Source organism: Acomys russatus, chromosome 16, assembly GCF_903995435.1.
Source record: "Acomys russatus chromosome 16, mAcoRus1.1, whole genome shotgun sequence".
NCBI lineage: Eukaryota > Metazoa > Chordata > Mammalia > Rodentia > Muridae > Acomys > Acomys russatus.
The window spans coordinates 13,315,080-13,330,984 of NC_067152.1; the positions used below are offsets into that span (position 1 = coordinate 13,315,080).

Below are 15,905 nucleotides of genomic sequence, written 5' to 3' on the forward strand. Positions count from 1 at the left end.
GAAGGAGGAAAGAGGAAACATAAGCTGGGCATGACGGCAAAGGCCTAGAACTCCAGTGCGTGAAGGCAGAGGTAGGAGAGCGTAAGTTTGAGGTCAGCCTACATGGAGCCAGCCAGAACACCACCAGAAGACCTGACTCAGGAAGTCTCAGAAAACATACATCTGTTTCTAGCTATCAAATTAAACACAACTAAGAAAGCCTCAAAGCTAACAGTAAAAAAAAAAAAAGAATGGTAAGAGAATAAGACTTGAGCTGGGCAGTTGTGGCGCACACCTTTAATCCCAGCACTGAGGAGGCAGAGGCAGGCGGATCGCTCTGAGTTCAAGGCCAGCCTGGTCTAGAGTGACTCTAGGACAGCCAAGACTACACAGAGAAAGCCTGTCTCAAAAAACAAAACAAAATAAAACAAAAAGTAGCAGGATTCTATGTGCTTATTTCTACCCTTTATCTTAGTGTTGTGTCAGATTCTGACAACAAATCAACATCACTAAAATGGCAAGTTATTAAAAGGGATAGACACAATGGATGACAATATTCTTTGATAAAAATTATGGCGTTTCAGGACTGGTAGGGCTACATAGGGAGACCATGTTTCAAAAAAATAAAGGACCCTATTGGAGAGAAATACTGAACTCTAGCTTTGGACCTTGACAGGACATGATAAACTTTATGGGGAAGGGGGTAAGCAGCTGGAGAGACGGCTCAGCAGTTTAGATCACTGCTCTTTCAGAGAACCCAAGTTCAACTCCAGCACCCACATGGTAGCTCACAGCTGTCTGTAACTCCAGTTACAGGGGTCTAACTTTACCCAGACATACATGAAGGTAAAACACCAAGGCACATAAAAGAGAGAGAGAGAGAGAGAGAGAGAGAGAGAGAGAGAGCGAGAGAGAGCGCAAACAAAAAACAAAACTCTTCAGAAAATTTGCTGTGCATGGGAAGAAACTATACTAGCATGGAGGTTTAGGATGGAGTAATTACTGCGCAGCATTGTGCTATAGGCTAATTAAATAGAAAAACTTTGTTTGCTGGGGCTGGAGACGGGTCTCAGTGGCTCAGTGGCTAACAGCACTTGCTGTTGCTGCAGAGGAGCTCACATCCATCTCTGGACCCAGTGCCAGGGGACCCAGTGCCTTCTTCTGACCCCCACAGACCACGGTTCATGTATGTATATGCAGCAAAACGCTCATACACATAAAATAGACATATCTTGAAAACGGTTTTAAAGCCGGGCGTGGTGGCGCACACTCGCCTTTAATCCCAGCACTCAGGAGGCAGAGGCAGGCAGATCTCTGTGAGTTCAAGGCCAGCCTGGTCTACAAAGGGAGTCCAAGACAGGCAAGGCTACACAAAGAAACCTTGTCTCAAAAACCAAATAAATAAATAAATAAATAAAAACTGTTTTAAATTATCGACTTTTAAAACAAAAATTAAAACTATGGTGCAAGCCTTTAATTCCATCACTCAGGAGGCAGAGGCAGATGGATCTCTGTTCTAGGCTAGCCAGGGCTACATAGAGAGACCTGTCTCAAACAAACAAAGTAATTAAAAATAGTAATAAAAGTCAAAGCAAGACACACCACTATACAAATTTGAAACAAAAACATTAGAAGTAAGAGAAAAGAGCTAGAGAGGTGGCAGTTAAGAGACTCTTCCAGAGCACCCAGGCTTGATTCCTCGCACCCCCACGGTGGTTCACAAAGTGCTGCTCCAGTGCCAGGGGAACCAGACGCCCTCTTCTGGACCTACAGCACACAGGAGGCTCAGACAGGAAGACTGGAAATTTGAGGCCTGGCTAAGTTACACAGCAAGACTGCCTCAAAAATACAATTTCAAAAATAAGAATCTAAAAGGCATAGTGGTACAAGCTTTTAATTCCGGAACTTGGGAAGCTGAGGCAGGCACATCTCTATGAGTTAGAAGCCAGCCTGGTCTACAGAGTGAGTTCAGGACAGTCAAGGCGTCAACAAGAAACCTGTCTTTGGGGGGGTGGGGTGTAAATTGAGAGTGAAAGAAATTAAAATTCTTTTATTTTTATTGTATGTGCATTGGTGTTTTGACTGCATATGCCTGTGTAAGGATGTCAGATACTCGGGGGCTGGAGTTATAGACACTTGTGAACTGCCATGTGGGTGCTGGGAATTGAACCTGGGTCTTCTGAAAGAACAACCAGTGCTCTTAACTGCTGAGCCATTCTCCAAGCCTGATTCTTAACTATCTTAATAGGAAATTAACACATAATCTAGAATTGCTGTGTTAAGAGCAGTAATAATATGCTTACTACTTAGAAATATGGAGACCAGAAGCTGAAAGTTCGGAGAACAATGGAAAGTGCTCTCCTTTATACCTTTACCAGAAATAAACAAAATACACCTCACAATACACTTCCCATTCTACAAGGAGAATTTTTATAATATTATAATATACTTTTTCCTTTGTGCGGGGAGGGGTGCTGCAGACTAAACCCAGGGCCTTACATGTACTGAACATGCACTCTACCACTGAGTTAAAAGCACTATTGCCTGGAGCCGGGTGTGGTGGCGCATGCCTTTAAACCCAGCACTCAGGGAGGCAGAGGCAGGAGGATCTCTGAGTTCGAGGCCAGCCTGGTCTACAAAGTGAGTCCAGGACAGTCAAGGCTACACAGAGAAACCCTGTCTCAAAAAACAAACAAACAAACAAACAAACAAAAAGCACTATGCCTACAGACACATTTATCTGATTGAAAACTTTATAGAAATTAAGATAGAGTGTAGGCAGTGAAAAGGGGAAAAGGAGTCACCTTTTTAAGCACTTTCATGGCAAATATTTTCCCAGTATTGGCTCCTGTTACTTTTCGAACTTGGAAAACCTGGACAAGAAATGAATATGAGCACTTTATCCAAAGCAAACCACGCAAGCCATCTTCTCTAATAAGAAACAAGTGACGCTGTTGTTTATGCTATAAAAGTGCGTCACAAACGGCTGTGCACAAAAATGATCTATTAGAAGAGGCCACGTTTTAGGATTTACTATGGACCTCGGTGACGCGCGGGACTCTGCTTTGCTGCCACCTGATGGCAGTGTTGGCAAATACCCAACTAAACAGCACTAACAAAATCCTAGCTCACTCTGCACAAACTATCAGTGTTCCCAAACCTGAAAAGCAAGTTTGTTTCCTACATCAACTTATCCCAGGGATACAACTGCTATTATTTCATATAACACTGACAACAACTGACGGACTTTTCACTCACTCCATTAAAATAGCTTCTTACCCAGCACTTTTAATTAATGACAAACACGTGTAAGATTAAAAGTGCTACATATTCAGGATGATTAGAACATGTTTGAGTGTGCCTTTAACCTTAAGCATAAGCTCCAAATGTCACACTTCTGAGCACTGACATTAGAACAGTATAGGCAGTTCTTGGTCTACTTAAGTTGTTAAACTGTCTCTTAGCGTTGTCTTGAGCAGAACACATAAAACTGAGATCTTAAATTAGAAAGCCCAGCTGGAGAGATGGCTCAGAGGTTAAGAGCACTGACTGCTCTTCCAGAGGTCCTGGGTTCCATTCCCAGCAACCACATGGTGGCTCACAACCATCTATAATGTGATCTGATGCCCTTTTCTGGCCTGCAGGTGTACATGCAGGCAGGGCAACCAAACTAGTGACGAGGATATCTCTGATGCCCTCTTCTGGCCTGTGGGTGTATATGCAGGCAGAGCACTGTATACATAATAATAAATAAATAAATCTTTTTTAAAAAATTAGAAAGCCTAGGGGAAAACTGTAAAACCCCTTTCTTACAGTCTTTCAACTTCTGTTTCTTATATACTACAAGTCAAAGAAAATCCATTCAGGTTCAATTCTCAGTAACACGTAATTTAAAATGCCTCAAGAGAGGCGTGCTCTGCCCATGTTTAAAGGGGAATCCTACATAAGGTATCATTGGGGCAAAGAAAAGAAGCACTCCTCGAATACCAGGGCTGACCTGGCACATTGCCTGTTTACTTATTCAACAAATACTGAGGCCTATGTTATGCTTATGTGTAGGGTAGAAGGGAAGGAACCTGAACTTATACCCCCCTCAAATCATAGGAGTCGTTGTCAGATCCTATGCTTATGACTGGAACCAGTGTGAGAAGCCAAATGACCCAGGTCAAAGACAGCTATTTCAGAACATTTCCTACCTTTCCATAGCCCCCTTTACCAAGTACCCGAAGTAGCTCAAAACATTCTGGTCTGATTTTTTCTGGCCCTCTGTTCACACTAGTTTCTGAAATTTCAAATTTCTCACAATGTTCCATGCCACTGGGAAGAAAAGCAAAACCAGAAATAAATTTGCAAAAAGTTCAGTTATATCCAGCACATTGTTAGAAAGACGATAATTAGTTAAAAGAAAACAAGTACATGACAGTAAATTTAGTATCTGTGATTTAAGTTAACTGATGATCCATTCAACAACACGGTGTGGGCCTGGGTGTGGGTCTGGGTGTGGGTGTGGGTGTGAATATGGGCCTGGGTGTGGGTGTGGGTCTGGGTGTGGGTGTGGGCCTGGGTGTGGGTGTGGGCCTGGGTGTGGGTGTGGGCCTGGGTGTGGGTGTGGGCCTGGGCAGACCGATGACTGTTTATCTGCTCACAGAACATGCTATGACTATTACTTTCTTAAATATTAAGCACCCCAAACTAGAAAATTGTTTACTAAGCAGACAAAGTAAATAAGCCTTCTAGTTACTGAAACTGAGTTCATTTAAAATGTTCATGATTTTAAAAAATCTGTTGGCTCTATTAAAATATACATTTAATAATAAAAAAAGAAACGCTCACGAGACCACTCATTACCCAACATCACTTTAGCAGGAAGGCTAAGTCTCTCAGCAGTGACGCCCTTAGTTGTTAAACAGCCGAGGCCTGCCTCAAACGACTTAGGAAGCCCATGCTGGCCTCAAAGTCATCCTCCTGCCTCAGCCTCATGAGCGCAAGAACTCCAGGCACTCACTACCACACCCAGGAGTATAATAAAATACGTCTGTATTTCTTCCTGTGTCTGACTTTTCCCAGCACTAGCGTGCAGACTATGAAGCAGGAGTGGCAGCTGTGTCAGGCATGTGCTTCCCATGTGGGCAGTCTGGCTTCTTCATCTTGTCATGCTCTTGACGGCAGGGTGGGGTAAGGAGCAGATTAATCACATGCTCACCTAACAGAACCTGCTCAATGTGATTTAGAAGTGCATTAATCTTTCTGTCTGAATGGTGTACTAAAGTATTTGGGGGGAACTGCCACAAATTTTTCAATAAGAAAAAGTTACAAATACAGTTTTCTGTATCAAGTGAATAAACATTCCTAACAGTTTGAACTCATATTCAGAGTATTTGGAATTTTCATCTTTTCTACACACAGAATATTAAAACTCTCATGTTATATTCAGCAACACAATAAACAACTTTGTAAATATTAGTGCTGTTTAAAAACAGATTATTAGATAGAACCCTTTGGGGCTTGAAAGAAACAGCATAGTGGAAGGTCTTCATATACACTTACAGTTCATATGGTCCAACTCCCCCATGGTCCATGCTTTCATTTAACTGACCCTGAAAAATATTTAAGTTTTAGAAATAAGTAACATCAGAAACTCAAAGTTTAAGAAGTTCAAGGCTTTATTTCATAATTCAGAGAGAATGAATGAAATAAATCAGTTTAAAATTTCTACTTCATTACCAAGCAAACATGGTGGAAGTGAACAAAATACAGCACAGGGACACACTATATTGAGACTGCACAGGGACAGCACTATATTGAGACTGCACAGGGACAGCACTATATTGAGACTGCACTCTCAAAGCTTCTCATTTACACAGCTACAGCAGCTAGCCGTCCATCACCTAAAACAAAGCCAAGTGGGTTTTCCTTCAGCAAGTATACTTATTACTTATTAAACATATAATTCTTTATTATGAAGCTAAAGGCGCCAGGCATGGTGGCGCACACTTGTAAATACCAGCACTCTGGGAGGCAGAAGCGAGCCTCTGTGAGTTCAAGGCCAGCCTGGTCTACAAAGCAAGTCCGGGACAGCCAAGGCTACACAGAGAAACCCTGTCTCAAAAACAACAGCAACAACAATGAAGCTAAAGGCATACATTCTGATACTAAATTAAACCATGCTTCTGTTGAGTAGACTAACCTTATAAACTAAGCCTAAAATAACCACAACTATTCCAAGATATACAATGTACAATGTGTCTGCCTCCCTAATTGCTGGGATTAGCTTGCCCACTGCTTCCCAGTAACTTCTATGAGGGGCTGGGATAGGATAATATACTGCTCCCGTAAGGGCCCAAAACCAGTCCCCAGGCCCTACAAGACAGCTCACACAGTTTGTAGCTGAAGCATGGGCAGGGCTGGGGGAGAATTTGGAACCCTTTGTCTTCCTCAGGTACCTCCAGTTTTGTGCACAGACATGTTTTTAAACAGCACTCATATTTACAAAGTTGTTTAAAAGAAAATAAAATTTACCTTTTTTTTTTTTTTTTTTTAAGTATGGCTTAGATGTTGGATGTGGTACTGCGTGCCTGTAGTACCAGATCACGGCAGAAAACATGGAAGGTTTGAGGCTAGCCTAGCTTAAACAGTGAGTTCCAGGCCAACTAGGGCAAAACAGTAAGAATCTATCTAAGAATGAATGAATAATTTTTTTTTTAAAGAAAATAGGGGGTGATGGAAAGCCAAGCCTGGTGTAGTAGGGCTATAATCAATTCTAACTACTTGATTAAGAGACTGAGTTCATAAATTCAAGACCTGTCACAGTAGATTCACAGTCATCCTGAACTGGACAAGACCTCATAGAGAAAACAAAAAGTCTTGAGATACATCTCAAGGTTAGCGCACTGGGCTGACATGTGTGAAGTCCTGGGCCTGATCGCCAGCATGTCTAGTCCTTCCACTCCCCCATAGAAAAGGTGGAAAGAAAACCCACAGATAAAGAATAAAAAGATAACATGTTTGAAAAGCAACTTAGCATCTAAATAGGTGTTTTCCAAAGACATAAAGTGTACACAGAAAAATATTCAGCATTAATACTAGGCAGGAATGTAGAACGTATAAAGACATCAGAAAATAGTTTGGCAATGTCTTAAAAAGTTCACATAGCCTGATTGGACAGATAGCTAGGCAGTTAAGAGCACTGGGTGCTTGTCCAGAAGACCTAGGTTAAATTTCTGGCATCCACATAGTGGTTCAGGAAATCTGATATCTTCTGGCCTCTGAGGTCCACATACAACATGCAAGTGGCACACAGACATACATGCAGACAAAGCATACCTACACATAAAATATCTTTTAGGGCCGAGCATGGTGGTGCCTGCCTTTTATCCCAGCACTCAAGAGCAGAGGCACGCGGATTGCTGTGAGTTTCAGGCCAGCCTGGTCTACAAAGCAAGTCCAGGACAGCCAAGGCTAGCACAGAGAGACCTTGTCTCCAAGAACAAAAACAAACAAACAAAAAATCTTTTAAAAGTTAAACACAGGCTGGGCATCTTTAATCCCAGCATTCTGGAAGCAGAGGCAGGAGGATATCTGTAAGTTCAAGGCCAGCTTGGTCTACATAGGGAGTACTGGGACAGCCAGTACTAAATAGGGAAACCCTATCTCAAACAAACAAACAAACAAACAAAAAGGCTAAACACAGCTGGGCAGGGCTGGAGGGATGGCTCAGTGACTGAGAGCACTGGCTGCTCTTCCAAAGGACTAGGGTTCAATTCCCAGCACCCACATGGTGGGTGTATAAGGATCAATAATTCCAGTCCCAGAGAACACAACACTCTTTTCTAGCCTCCACTATATACTTGTTGTGTGCAGGCAAAACACAAAAATGCATAAAATAAATATTTTTTAAAAGTTGGGCACAGTATAAAAACACCTTTAATCCCAACACTTGGAAGGCAGAGACGGCAGATCTCTGTGATTTCCAGGCTAGCCTGTTCTACATAAAAAGTTCCAGGCCAGGCTAGCCAGGGCTACATAGTAAGACCCTGTATTCAAAAGCATACAAACCAACCAATGAACCAGGTTCTTTAGTTTCTGTCCTCCACTAACTCAGGGCTGCACTTTAAAGACAAAAGATGAACTTCCCTCAGACGTGATAAAACTGGTGTTGCATAATTGTTTTGTTTTTTTTTCTTTAATGTAGGTTTTACTTAATTCTAAATTAAAGAGCACATCATAGTTAACAGGGAGGCTCCTTTGAAGCCACCTCAGCAGCCATGCCCTCAGGCTGTGCTCATTTCCGGAGCCTGCCCTACCAACTGCACCTGCAACGCTGACTCCTCCCGTTACTTTACAGGACAGGGACATCTGAGGCACAGGCCCTGTTGCCACTCACTGCACCTTTACAAAACCTCCACGCGTCACCTGCGTGAAGCAGGACCCTGCTAAGGCAAACATTACACAAGGCAGACAGTGTCAAGCAAGCCTATCACAGTCGTTACTTGCAAAGTATGTAAAGAAACGTATATGTGTATCCAAACATACATGCAATAACAAGTAATGAAAAAGGTCATGAATTGGAAGGAGAGCAGGGAGGAACATATGAGAGAGTTAGAGGGAGAAAAAGAAAGAAATGTTGTAGTTATATTCTCAAAAAAAACTTTTTAAAAAATCTGTCTAAACTCTTATAAGCATGAAATCTTTTTGTTGTTGTTGTTTGGGGTTTTTTGTTGTTGTTGTTTTTGTTTTTCAGACAGGGTATCTCTGTGTAGCCTTGGCTGCCCTGGACTCACTTTGTACACCAGGCTGGCCTCGAACTCACAGCGATCCACCTACCTCTGCCTCCCAAGTGCTGGGATTAAAGGAGTGCACCACCACACCTGGCTTAAGCATGAAATCTTAATGAAAGTTGAGCACTTTATAAAAATTAAAGTGAATTATTCCCCAATAGAAAAAATATCCTTAATCCATACATGAACTAAAGCAAATATTCAAGTCATATTGGTGGCACCTGCAACTCCTAGGGCAACCTGGACGGCACACACAGCAGGGAGGAGGGGCATACTGTGAGCATGGGAGGGCACATCTATATTCCTAGCACTTGAGGTGAAGGGAGGGCAGGCTTACTACCCTATATCAAAAATAATAAATAGGCTAAGTGTGCTGGTTCACAGCTTGGGAGACAGAAGCAGATGGATCTTTTGTGAGTTCCAACCAGCTAGGGCTATATAATGAGACCTTGTCTTTAAAATAAATAAATAGGAGCTGGAGAGATGGCTCAGAGGTTAAGAGCACTGACTGCTCTTTTAGAGGTCCTGAGTTCAATTCCCAGCAACCACATGGTGGCTCACAACCATCTATAATGAGATCTAATGCCCTCTTCTGTCATTCATGCTGGCAGAGCACTGTATACATAATAAATAAATAAATCTTAATTTTTTTGAAAAAATAAAGAAACAAACAAACAAACAAATATTATTATTATTATTGGGGGGGTTGGAGACAGGGTTTCTCTGTGTAGCCTTGGCTGCCTTGGACTTGCTTTGTAGACCAGGCTGCCCTCGAACTCACAGCTATCAGCTTGCCTCTGCCTCCCGAGTGCTGGGACTAAAGGTGTGCGCCACCACACCCAGCTAAAAAAAATTGTTTTTAATCAAAAGAATTATGAGAGAGAGACAGAGAAGAGTGATCTAAAGCTCATGTCTTGGTATACTCGTGGGAGTCAGAGGACGACAACTCAACTGTGAAAATCAGTTTTCTCTTTCCATGTGGGTTCCAGGAATCAAACATCAAACTCAGGTACTCAGACTTGGCAGCAAGCTCCTTTACCCACCAAACCATCTAGCTGAGCCCTTTTATATATATATATATATATATTTGAGACAGGGTCATTCTATGTAGCCTTGGCTATAACCTGCTATAAGACCAGGCTGGCCTTGAACTCTGAGCTCCACCTGACTACTGAGATATGCATGCGCTACCACATCTGGCAATATGCCCTAACATTTTGTCAAACTAAAATTTACTATCGCACTCTAAAAGTTGTATAATATGTCTCTCAAATTATTTCAAATTTTTAACTGGCAGAAAAAGTAAAGGAAGATCCAACATTTTCATAATCTAACAAAATTCTCCAAAGGAAAACTTTGCCTTAGTTTCAACTTATAACCAGAGGAATATAGACAAACATTATTCCCTATTTTTCTTTTTACTGTGTTTAATTTGACATACAAATAGGCACACTGTGAACGAGACTAATAAACGCAATCAAGAGCCTATGCAGGACAGTGAGATGGTTGTGCTGACAAAGGACCTCGTCACCAACTCTGATAGCCTCAGTTTGTGCTTCCAGACCTCCAATGTTATACTATGGCATGCTGCAAGCACATATGTATGCACACCCATGTAGTGTGTGTACACACACACATGCTCACAAATAAAGAAATGAAGTAGTAATTTCAAAAAAGATTGTATGCAGGAGCAAACAAAGTGGCTCGGCTGGTAAAGGCTCCTGTGATCCTCAGACTCCTCACATGACCTTCCCAGGGTGTCCTCGGACCCACACACATTGCTACTACACAGGTTTTCCATCAAAATAAATGTACGTGAAAGAAAATCTGTGTGCAAGCTGCCTTCAGAGATGCAAACCCACATCCCAGCACTCAGGAGACAGAGGTAGGAGGATAAGGGAAACGCAAGCTGAAGGCCAATATGAGCAACACAGCAGGCCCATGTCAATCAAATGACCAAACTCAAGTCTCCAGGCTCTCAACTTCCAGGAGCAAGTGTCCTTGCGCCATCTCTCTGGTTTAAGATCTATACAATATGATCCGCTGAATTAATTCAGAAGACACTAACTGTGCTCAATCATTCCTCTGCCTCATGCCTCAGTTTCCTTACAAGAAAAAAGTGGAGCTACTCTCACATAAACCAATGGCAAAGAAAGGTTTACATAACAAACTAAAAATTGTACATTCACCATAAGTAAATATAAGATTTTCTAAGAACCTAACCTGTTCCCATGCTTCAAGTTAAAAAAACCAATCCCCCCAGAGTGATCTAGACTGATTTTCTTTAGGCAGCAGACCCAATCCCATCCCAACTCTTTCCCTTTATCCGCCAGAGACATGAAGACAGCTCAAGCCAGGCATGGTGGCGCACGCCGTTAATCCCAGAACTTGGGAGGCAGAGGCAGGTGGATCTCTGTGCATTTGAGGCCAGCCTGGTCTACTAAGAGAATTCAGGACAGCCAGGACTGTTAAACTGAGAAACCCTGTCTCAAAAAACCGATGGGGGGGGGGGGCCGTGGGGAGACATCTCTTAGTAACCCAATCAAAGCCTGGCGGTGCACACTACCTATATTCTTGGCACTCAGGAACCTGCTACAGGAAAATCTGCAAACTCAAAATCACATTCAAGTTTGAAGCCACCTGGCTGCACAGAGACACAACGTTTTTTTTTTTTGGTTTGTTTTTCCTCCAAAACAGGGTTGGGCAGGTGGATCTCTCTGAGTTCTAGGCCAGCCTGTACTACAAAGAGTGTACAGGACAGTCAATGCTATGCAGAGAAACCTTGTCTCAAAAAACCAAAAGAGAAAAAGAATGCGTTCAAGAGAAACATTTCAACTCAGAAAGCATCTTCTTCAAAATCCTCTTTAACTACTTCTGCTTCTTCTCCTAAAGTCCTTTCCCTAAGGATGTGGTCACATGTCACTCTCTGATCCACTTTTCCTGTCTCCTCCTCTGCACCCTTTCAGAATCCTTCCTGCAAAACAAGAGCCCAAGAGCAGGCCAAAGCGCCAGCACCTACTGTTCCCGAAGCGCATTAAGGAGAAAAAAAAAAAACAAACAAGAAAAAAAAAAAAAAAAAACAAGACCCTAGTACATACTAAGAATCATAATACTGTACTCTCAAAAGATCATGAACCCAGAGACTGAAAATTCCACCAGGAACTAACGTCAGTATTCACGTACGGCAACCCCTTACCAGTACACTCTCTGGCCCTACTCCAAAACCACTGCCATATGGAACCAATATAACTCAACAGTGTATCATATTTATAATTAAAGAAATCCTGTATGTGTTTCAAATTTAGAACTCAGCACGTTTGATTAAAAGGCTAAGTGGAATTCCACATGAAAACATGATCTAAAAAAGGGCGTGTAATAGCCACATTTGGAACTGTGTAATTCTGACTGAGAGTCGCTTGATTAGGAAAAGAACAGTACTATGTCCGCCCACTTAAGTTCATAAAGTGTTCAAAGTCCTTTATACACAACATTTCAATCTTTGCCAGAAGGGCACAATTTATTCACTGAAGAAGGGAAAACTGGGATATAAAAACAGAAGGGAGGGGCCCTAGGCAAACACGGCAAATATCTAACGTCAGCCATAAATATATATGACATTTAAGATCTAAACCACCTTGAGGTTATTACTGATGACATTTGATCAGAAGCGGTTCTTTAGTTTGAAATATCATTTAAAAAAAAAAACAACCTTCAGTGTAATATATTTATGTTTCAACGAATATCACTGTAGAAAAAGTGATATTCCACAAATAATAAACTACTAGGACAGCAAAGGTAAAACCAAGATGTGCATTAGAAAAGCGATTCTAAATTTAAGCTTCAGCTAGGAAAAGCCCTCACCACTATTCACAAGTCTCTGTTCAAGCAATTTATTTTTGGCGAGACAAATCACAGCTGTCAACACTGGGTTTTCCCCCACCCTACAATTACATAAATTATTCTGGGGAAAAAAAAAATACAGACAACTTCAACTTGAGGGAAATTAACTTACAAATGCCGTGTGTCGTTATGAATGTATTTTTCTTTTTCCTTTAAAAAAAGGCACACGGAAGGAGGGGGTTAAAAATAAAAGGCGAACAAACAAACCCTGGAAGATGCAGCAGAGCCCCCTTGCTCCCGAAATAAAACTCCTGGTGGCTGTAACAGCAGCGGCAGCGCTACTCCCGACAGAAGTTTTCAGCTGTCACTTCTAACAGCTGAGCGCTTCCTAGGAGACAAGCGACAAGCCGAGAAGAGAGGTGGTTGTGGGGAAGTCTGAAGATTTAAGACTGGCAATCTTACACTCCAAAGGGAAACCCTTCCGCGCCTCACCTGCACATAGGGGACACCCAGCAAGATCAACCGCCCGCGGCCCCCCTCCCCACCCCGCAAAAAGCACACGCTCACAACCACCCGGGCCACATTCAAGACCCACAGCTCCAGAAGCCGACCGCGCGCGCCTTTTCTCCTCCAGAAACACATCGCTCGGGGCTGCACTCATCTAGGGATGAGGGCGAGACCTGCACCTGCGCGCCCCGCAGAGGCCTCACACCTAAGGGCCAGGTCCGCCCCGCCCGCTCCCTCGCTCGGCCGCGCGGCGCCTCGGCTTCTCCCGGAGATCGCTCGGGTCCCCCCGGGTCTCCGCGCCCTAGGACACGCCAGGCTTCCCGGGCCCACGCCGCCACCCCGCCCTGTCACCTCGCCTGCACCCCCATCCCCCGGGACCCCGGGCCTCACCCCCTCCTCCAGCTCATCCTCAGAGCCCGCGTCCTCTGGCTGGTCCAGGTCTATGTCAAACACTCCTGCCATGTCCTCAGCTTCCCTGTCTCGGAAGTCAGGCGCTGGGTAAAAGCCGTCCCGCCTCCGCCGTCGCCTCATGGGCCCGGACCCGCCGCAGACTCCACTGCTGCCGCCGCCATCACCGGCTGCTTAAAGCTCAATGCGTCTGCGCCTAGGCCCCAGACTGGCTCCTCAAGTTCAGCTCTGGAGCATGCGTACGAGGTCCCGTGAAGCCAAACAGTGGGCAGCGGACGTGCGTAGCACCATCTCCCGGTGCCAGGTACTGGCAGGAACATGCGCAGAACACCAATCGAAGCCAAGCCCGCAAAGTAGAGCATGCGCGTCACCGTCTAAGGCGTATGCTGGACACGGAGCGTGCGTGCCATATCTGAAGTTGATAAATTGAAATTGAACATGCGTGATTAACCCTCCTAAAGAGAAGAGAGGAGAGGGCAAACAAAAACAAAAACAAATAAGCAAAACCCTCAGCAGAGCTCTTCGTATAAGGAATATACGCATTTATTCGTCCTAGGCAGTTTTTTTTAAAAAAGTATTGAAAGTGAGCATGCGCATAGTGAGAGGGTTGGTCTTCCGAAGTTTGAACCGAACTGAAACTGCGGGTCCGAGAGCTGTCAGTGAGTGTGGGGTTAATGGGGAGCTGATAGGGCAGAAATGCAAAGCGAGTGCCTTGGTTTTGCTATTTGCTAATCCAGTGGCTTGGGGAAGTTACATAACCGTTCGGTAACTCAATTTCCTTGTCTGTAAAGTGAGAATAGTATTACCTACTATGCCGGCTTAGACGTTAAGATGAAAGTCGGGTTCGCAAGCCTCTGCTCATTTCCGGGGCTTCGTGGAATTGATGTGAGGCATTTATCAAAAATACTCTTTTTCTGCCGGGCATAGTGGGCATGCCTATAATCCCTGTTCTCCGGGAGGTTGAGGCAGAAGCCAAGCGCAGACTAGCTATTTTGTCTCAAAACAAAGAACCCTCTTTTTGTTGTTTACAAATAATGAAGATTTACTTTTATATTTTATCTGAGTTTTCTCTAAGCTCCAACTTTGTTTTCCTTTCTTTTTTTATTTCTGAGACAGGGTCTCACTATGTAATCCTGGCTGTCCTGGAATTCACTGTGTAGACCAGGCTGGCCTCAAACTCACAGAGATCCGACTGCCTCTTGCCTCCCAAGTGCTGGTATAAAAGTCGTGCGCCACTATGCCCGGTTCCTACTTTTTATTTGTTTGTTTGTTTGTCTTTTGGTTTTCCGAGGCAGGGGGTTTCTCTGTGTAGCCCTGGCTGTCTTGGAATTCACTCTGTTGGCTAGGCTGGCCTCAAACTCACAGGAACCTGCCTGCCTCTGCCTCCCTGAGTGCTGGGATCAAAGGCGTGTGCCACCATGCCTGGCTGCCACCCTACTTAGTGATCTTAATTGTACTTACTCAGGCGGAAGGTGGTGGGTGAGAAAATAATAAATAAGCCATTGTCTTGGAAAACAGAAAAGTAATGTTAGATGAATGTTTTGTTTTTGAGCTAACTTCTGATGTCAGTGTCGTGTGAGATGCAGACAAAGAATTCCTTCCATCAACGTTTTATTTCCTTTTGTAATTTATTTCTGTGCGTGGACGTGAGCACTTATGCAAATGCAGAGGTTATCACTTTTTTTTTATCTCTCTTCATTTATTCCTTTGAGGCACAGTCTCTCCCCACCCCCACCCCACCCCCCCTCTCTCTCGGCCCTGGGGTTGATTTTTGTCAACCAAGCCGGAAGCCATCCCCAGTGATCCTTCTGTCTGTGGCCACTGGCCTGCACAGAACACCTGGCTTGTTATGTGGGTGCTGGCACCTAAACTCTGACTCTCATGATCACACAGCCCCCTCAGCTAGCTTATTTGTTATGCTTTGTTTTGTTTTCTTTTAAAAGCATACTGGGGGAGGGGGGCTAGAGCGATGGTTCAGAGGTTAAGAGCAGCGACGGCTCTTCCAGAATTCCCAGCAACCACACTGTGGCTCACAACCATCTATAATGTGATCTGATGCCCTCTTCTGGCCTGTGGGTGTATATGCAGGCAGAGCACTGTATACATAATAAATAAATATTCTTTTTAAAAAAAGGCATACTTGGGAAAACAGTATTAATCATGTTTTAGAAATGATTGAATTGTGTGTAAATAAATTTGAGTACAGTAAACCCTAAATCCCCCCAAATTATAGAATGAGAAAATTTCTTTCTTTTTCCTTGGTTTTTTTTTTTTTTTCCAACAAGATTTCTCTGTGTAGCCTTGACTGTCCTAGACTCCCTTTGTAGACCTGGCTGGCCTCGAACTCACAGAGATCCACCTGTCTCTGCCTCCTCAGTGCTGGGATTAAAGGCA

At 43.6% G+C, this 15,905-nt stretch overlaps 1 protein-coding gene across 9 annotated transcripts in view; it reads right to left on the bottom strand.

Annotated features, from left to right (window-relative positions):
- Rps6kb1 (ribosomal protein S6 kinase B1) overlaps nt 1–13,854 on the bottom strand; it is a 33,030-nt gene extending 19,176 nt beyond the window's left edge. For 2 of the 9 annotated variants that reach the window (XM_051158207.1, XM_051158211.1), the window contains exons 1-4: nt 13,494–13,850; nt 5,527–5,576; nt 4,176–4,296; nt 2,784–2,852 (exon numbers count right to left, since the gene is read on the bottom strand). In XM_051158207.1, the coding sequence (XP_051014164.1) occupies nt 2,784–2,852; nt 4,176–4,296; nt 5,527–5,576; nt 13,494–13,634 (381 nt within the window). In that variant the 5' untranslated portion in view covers nt 13,635–13,850. Of the gene's footprint in view, nt 1–2,783; nt 2,853–4,175; nt 4,297–5,526; nt 5,577–12,863; nt 12,977–13,493 lie in introns of those variants that run through there. The other 7 variants (XR_007832024.1, XR_007832025.1, XM_051158204.1 and 4 more) reach the window with 7 other exon arrangements.
- Nucleotides 13,855–15,905: the final 2,051 nt, after the last annotated feature.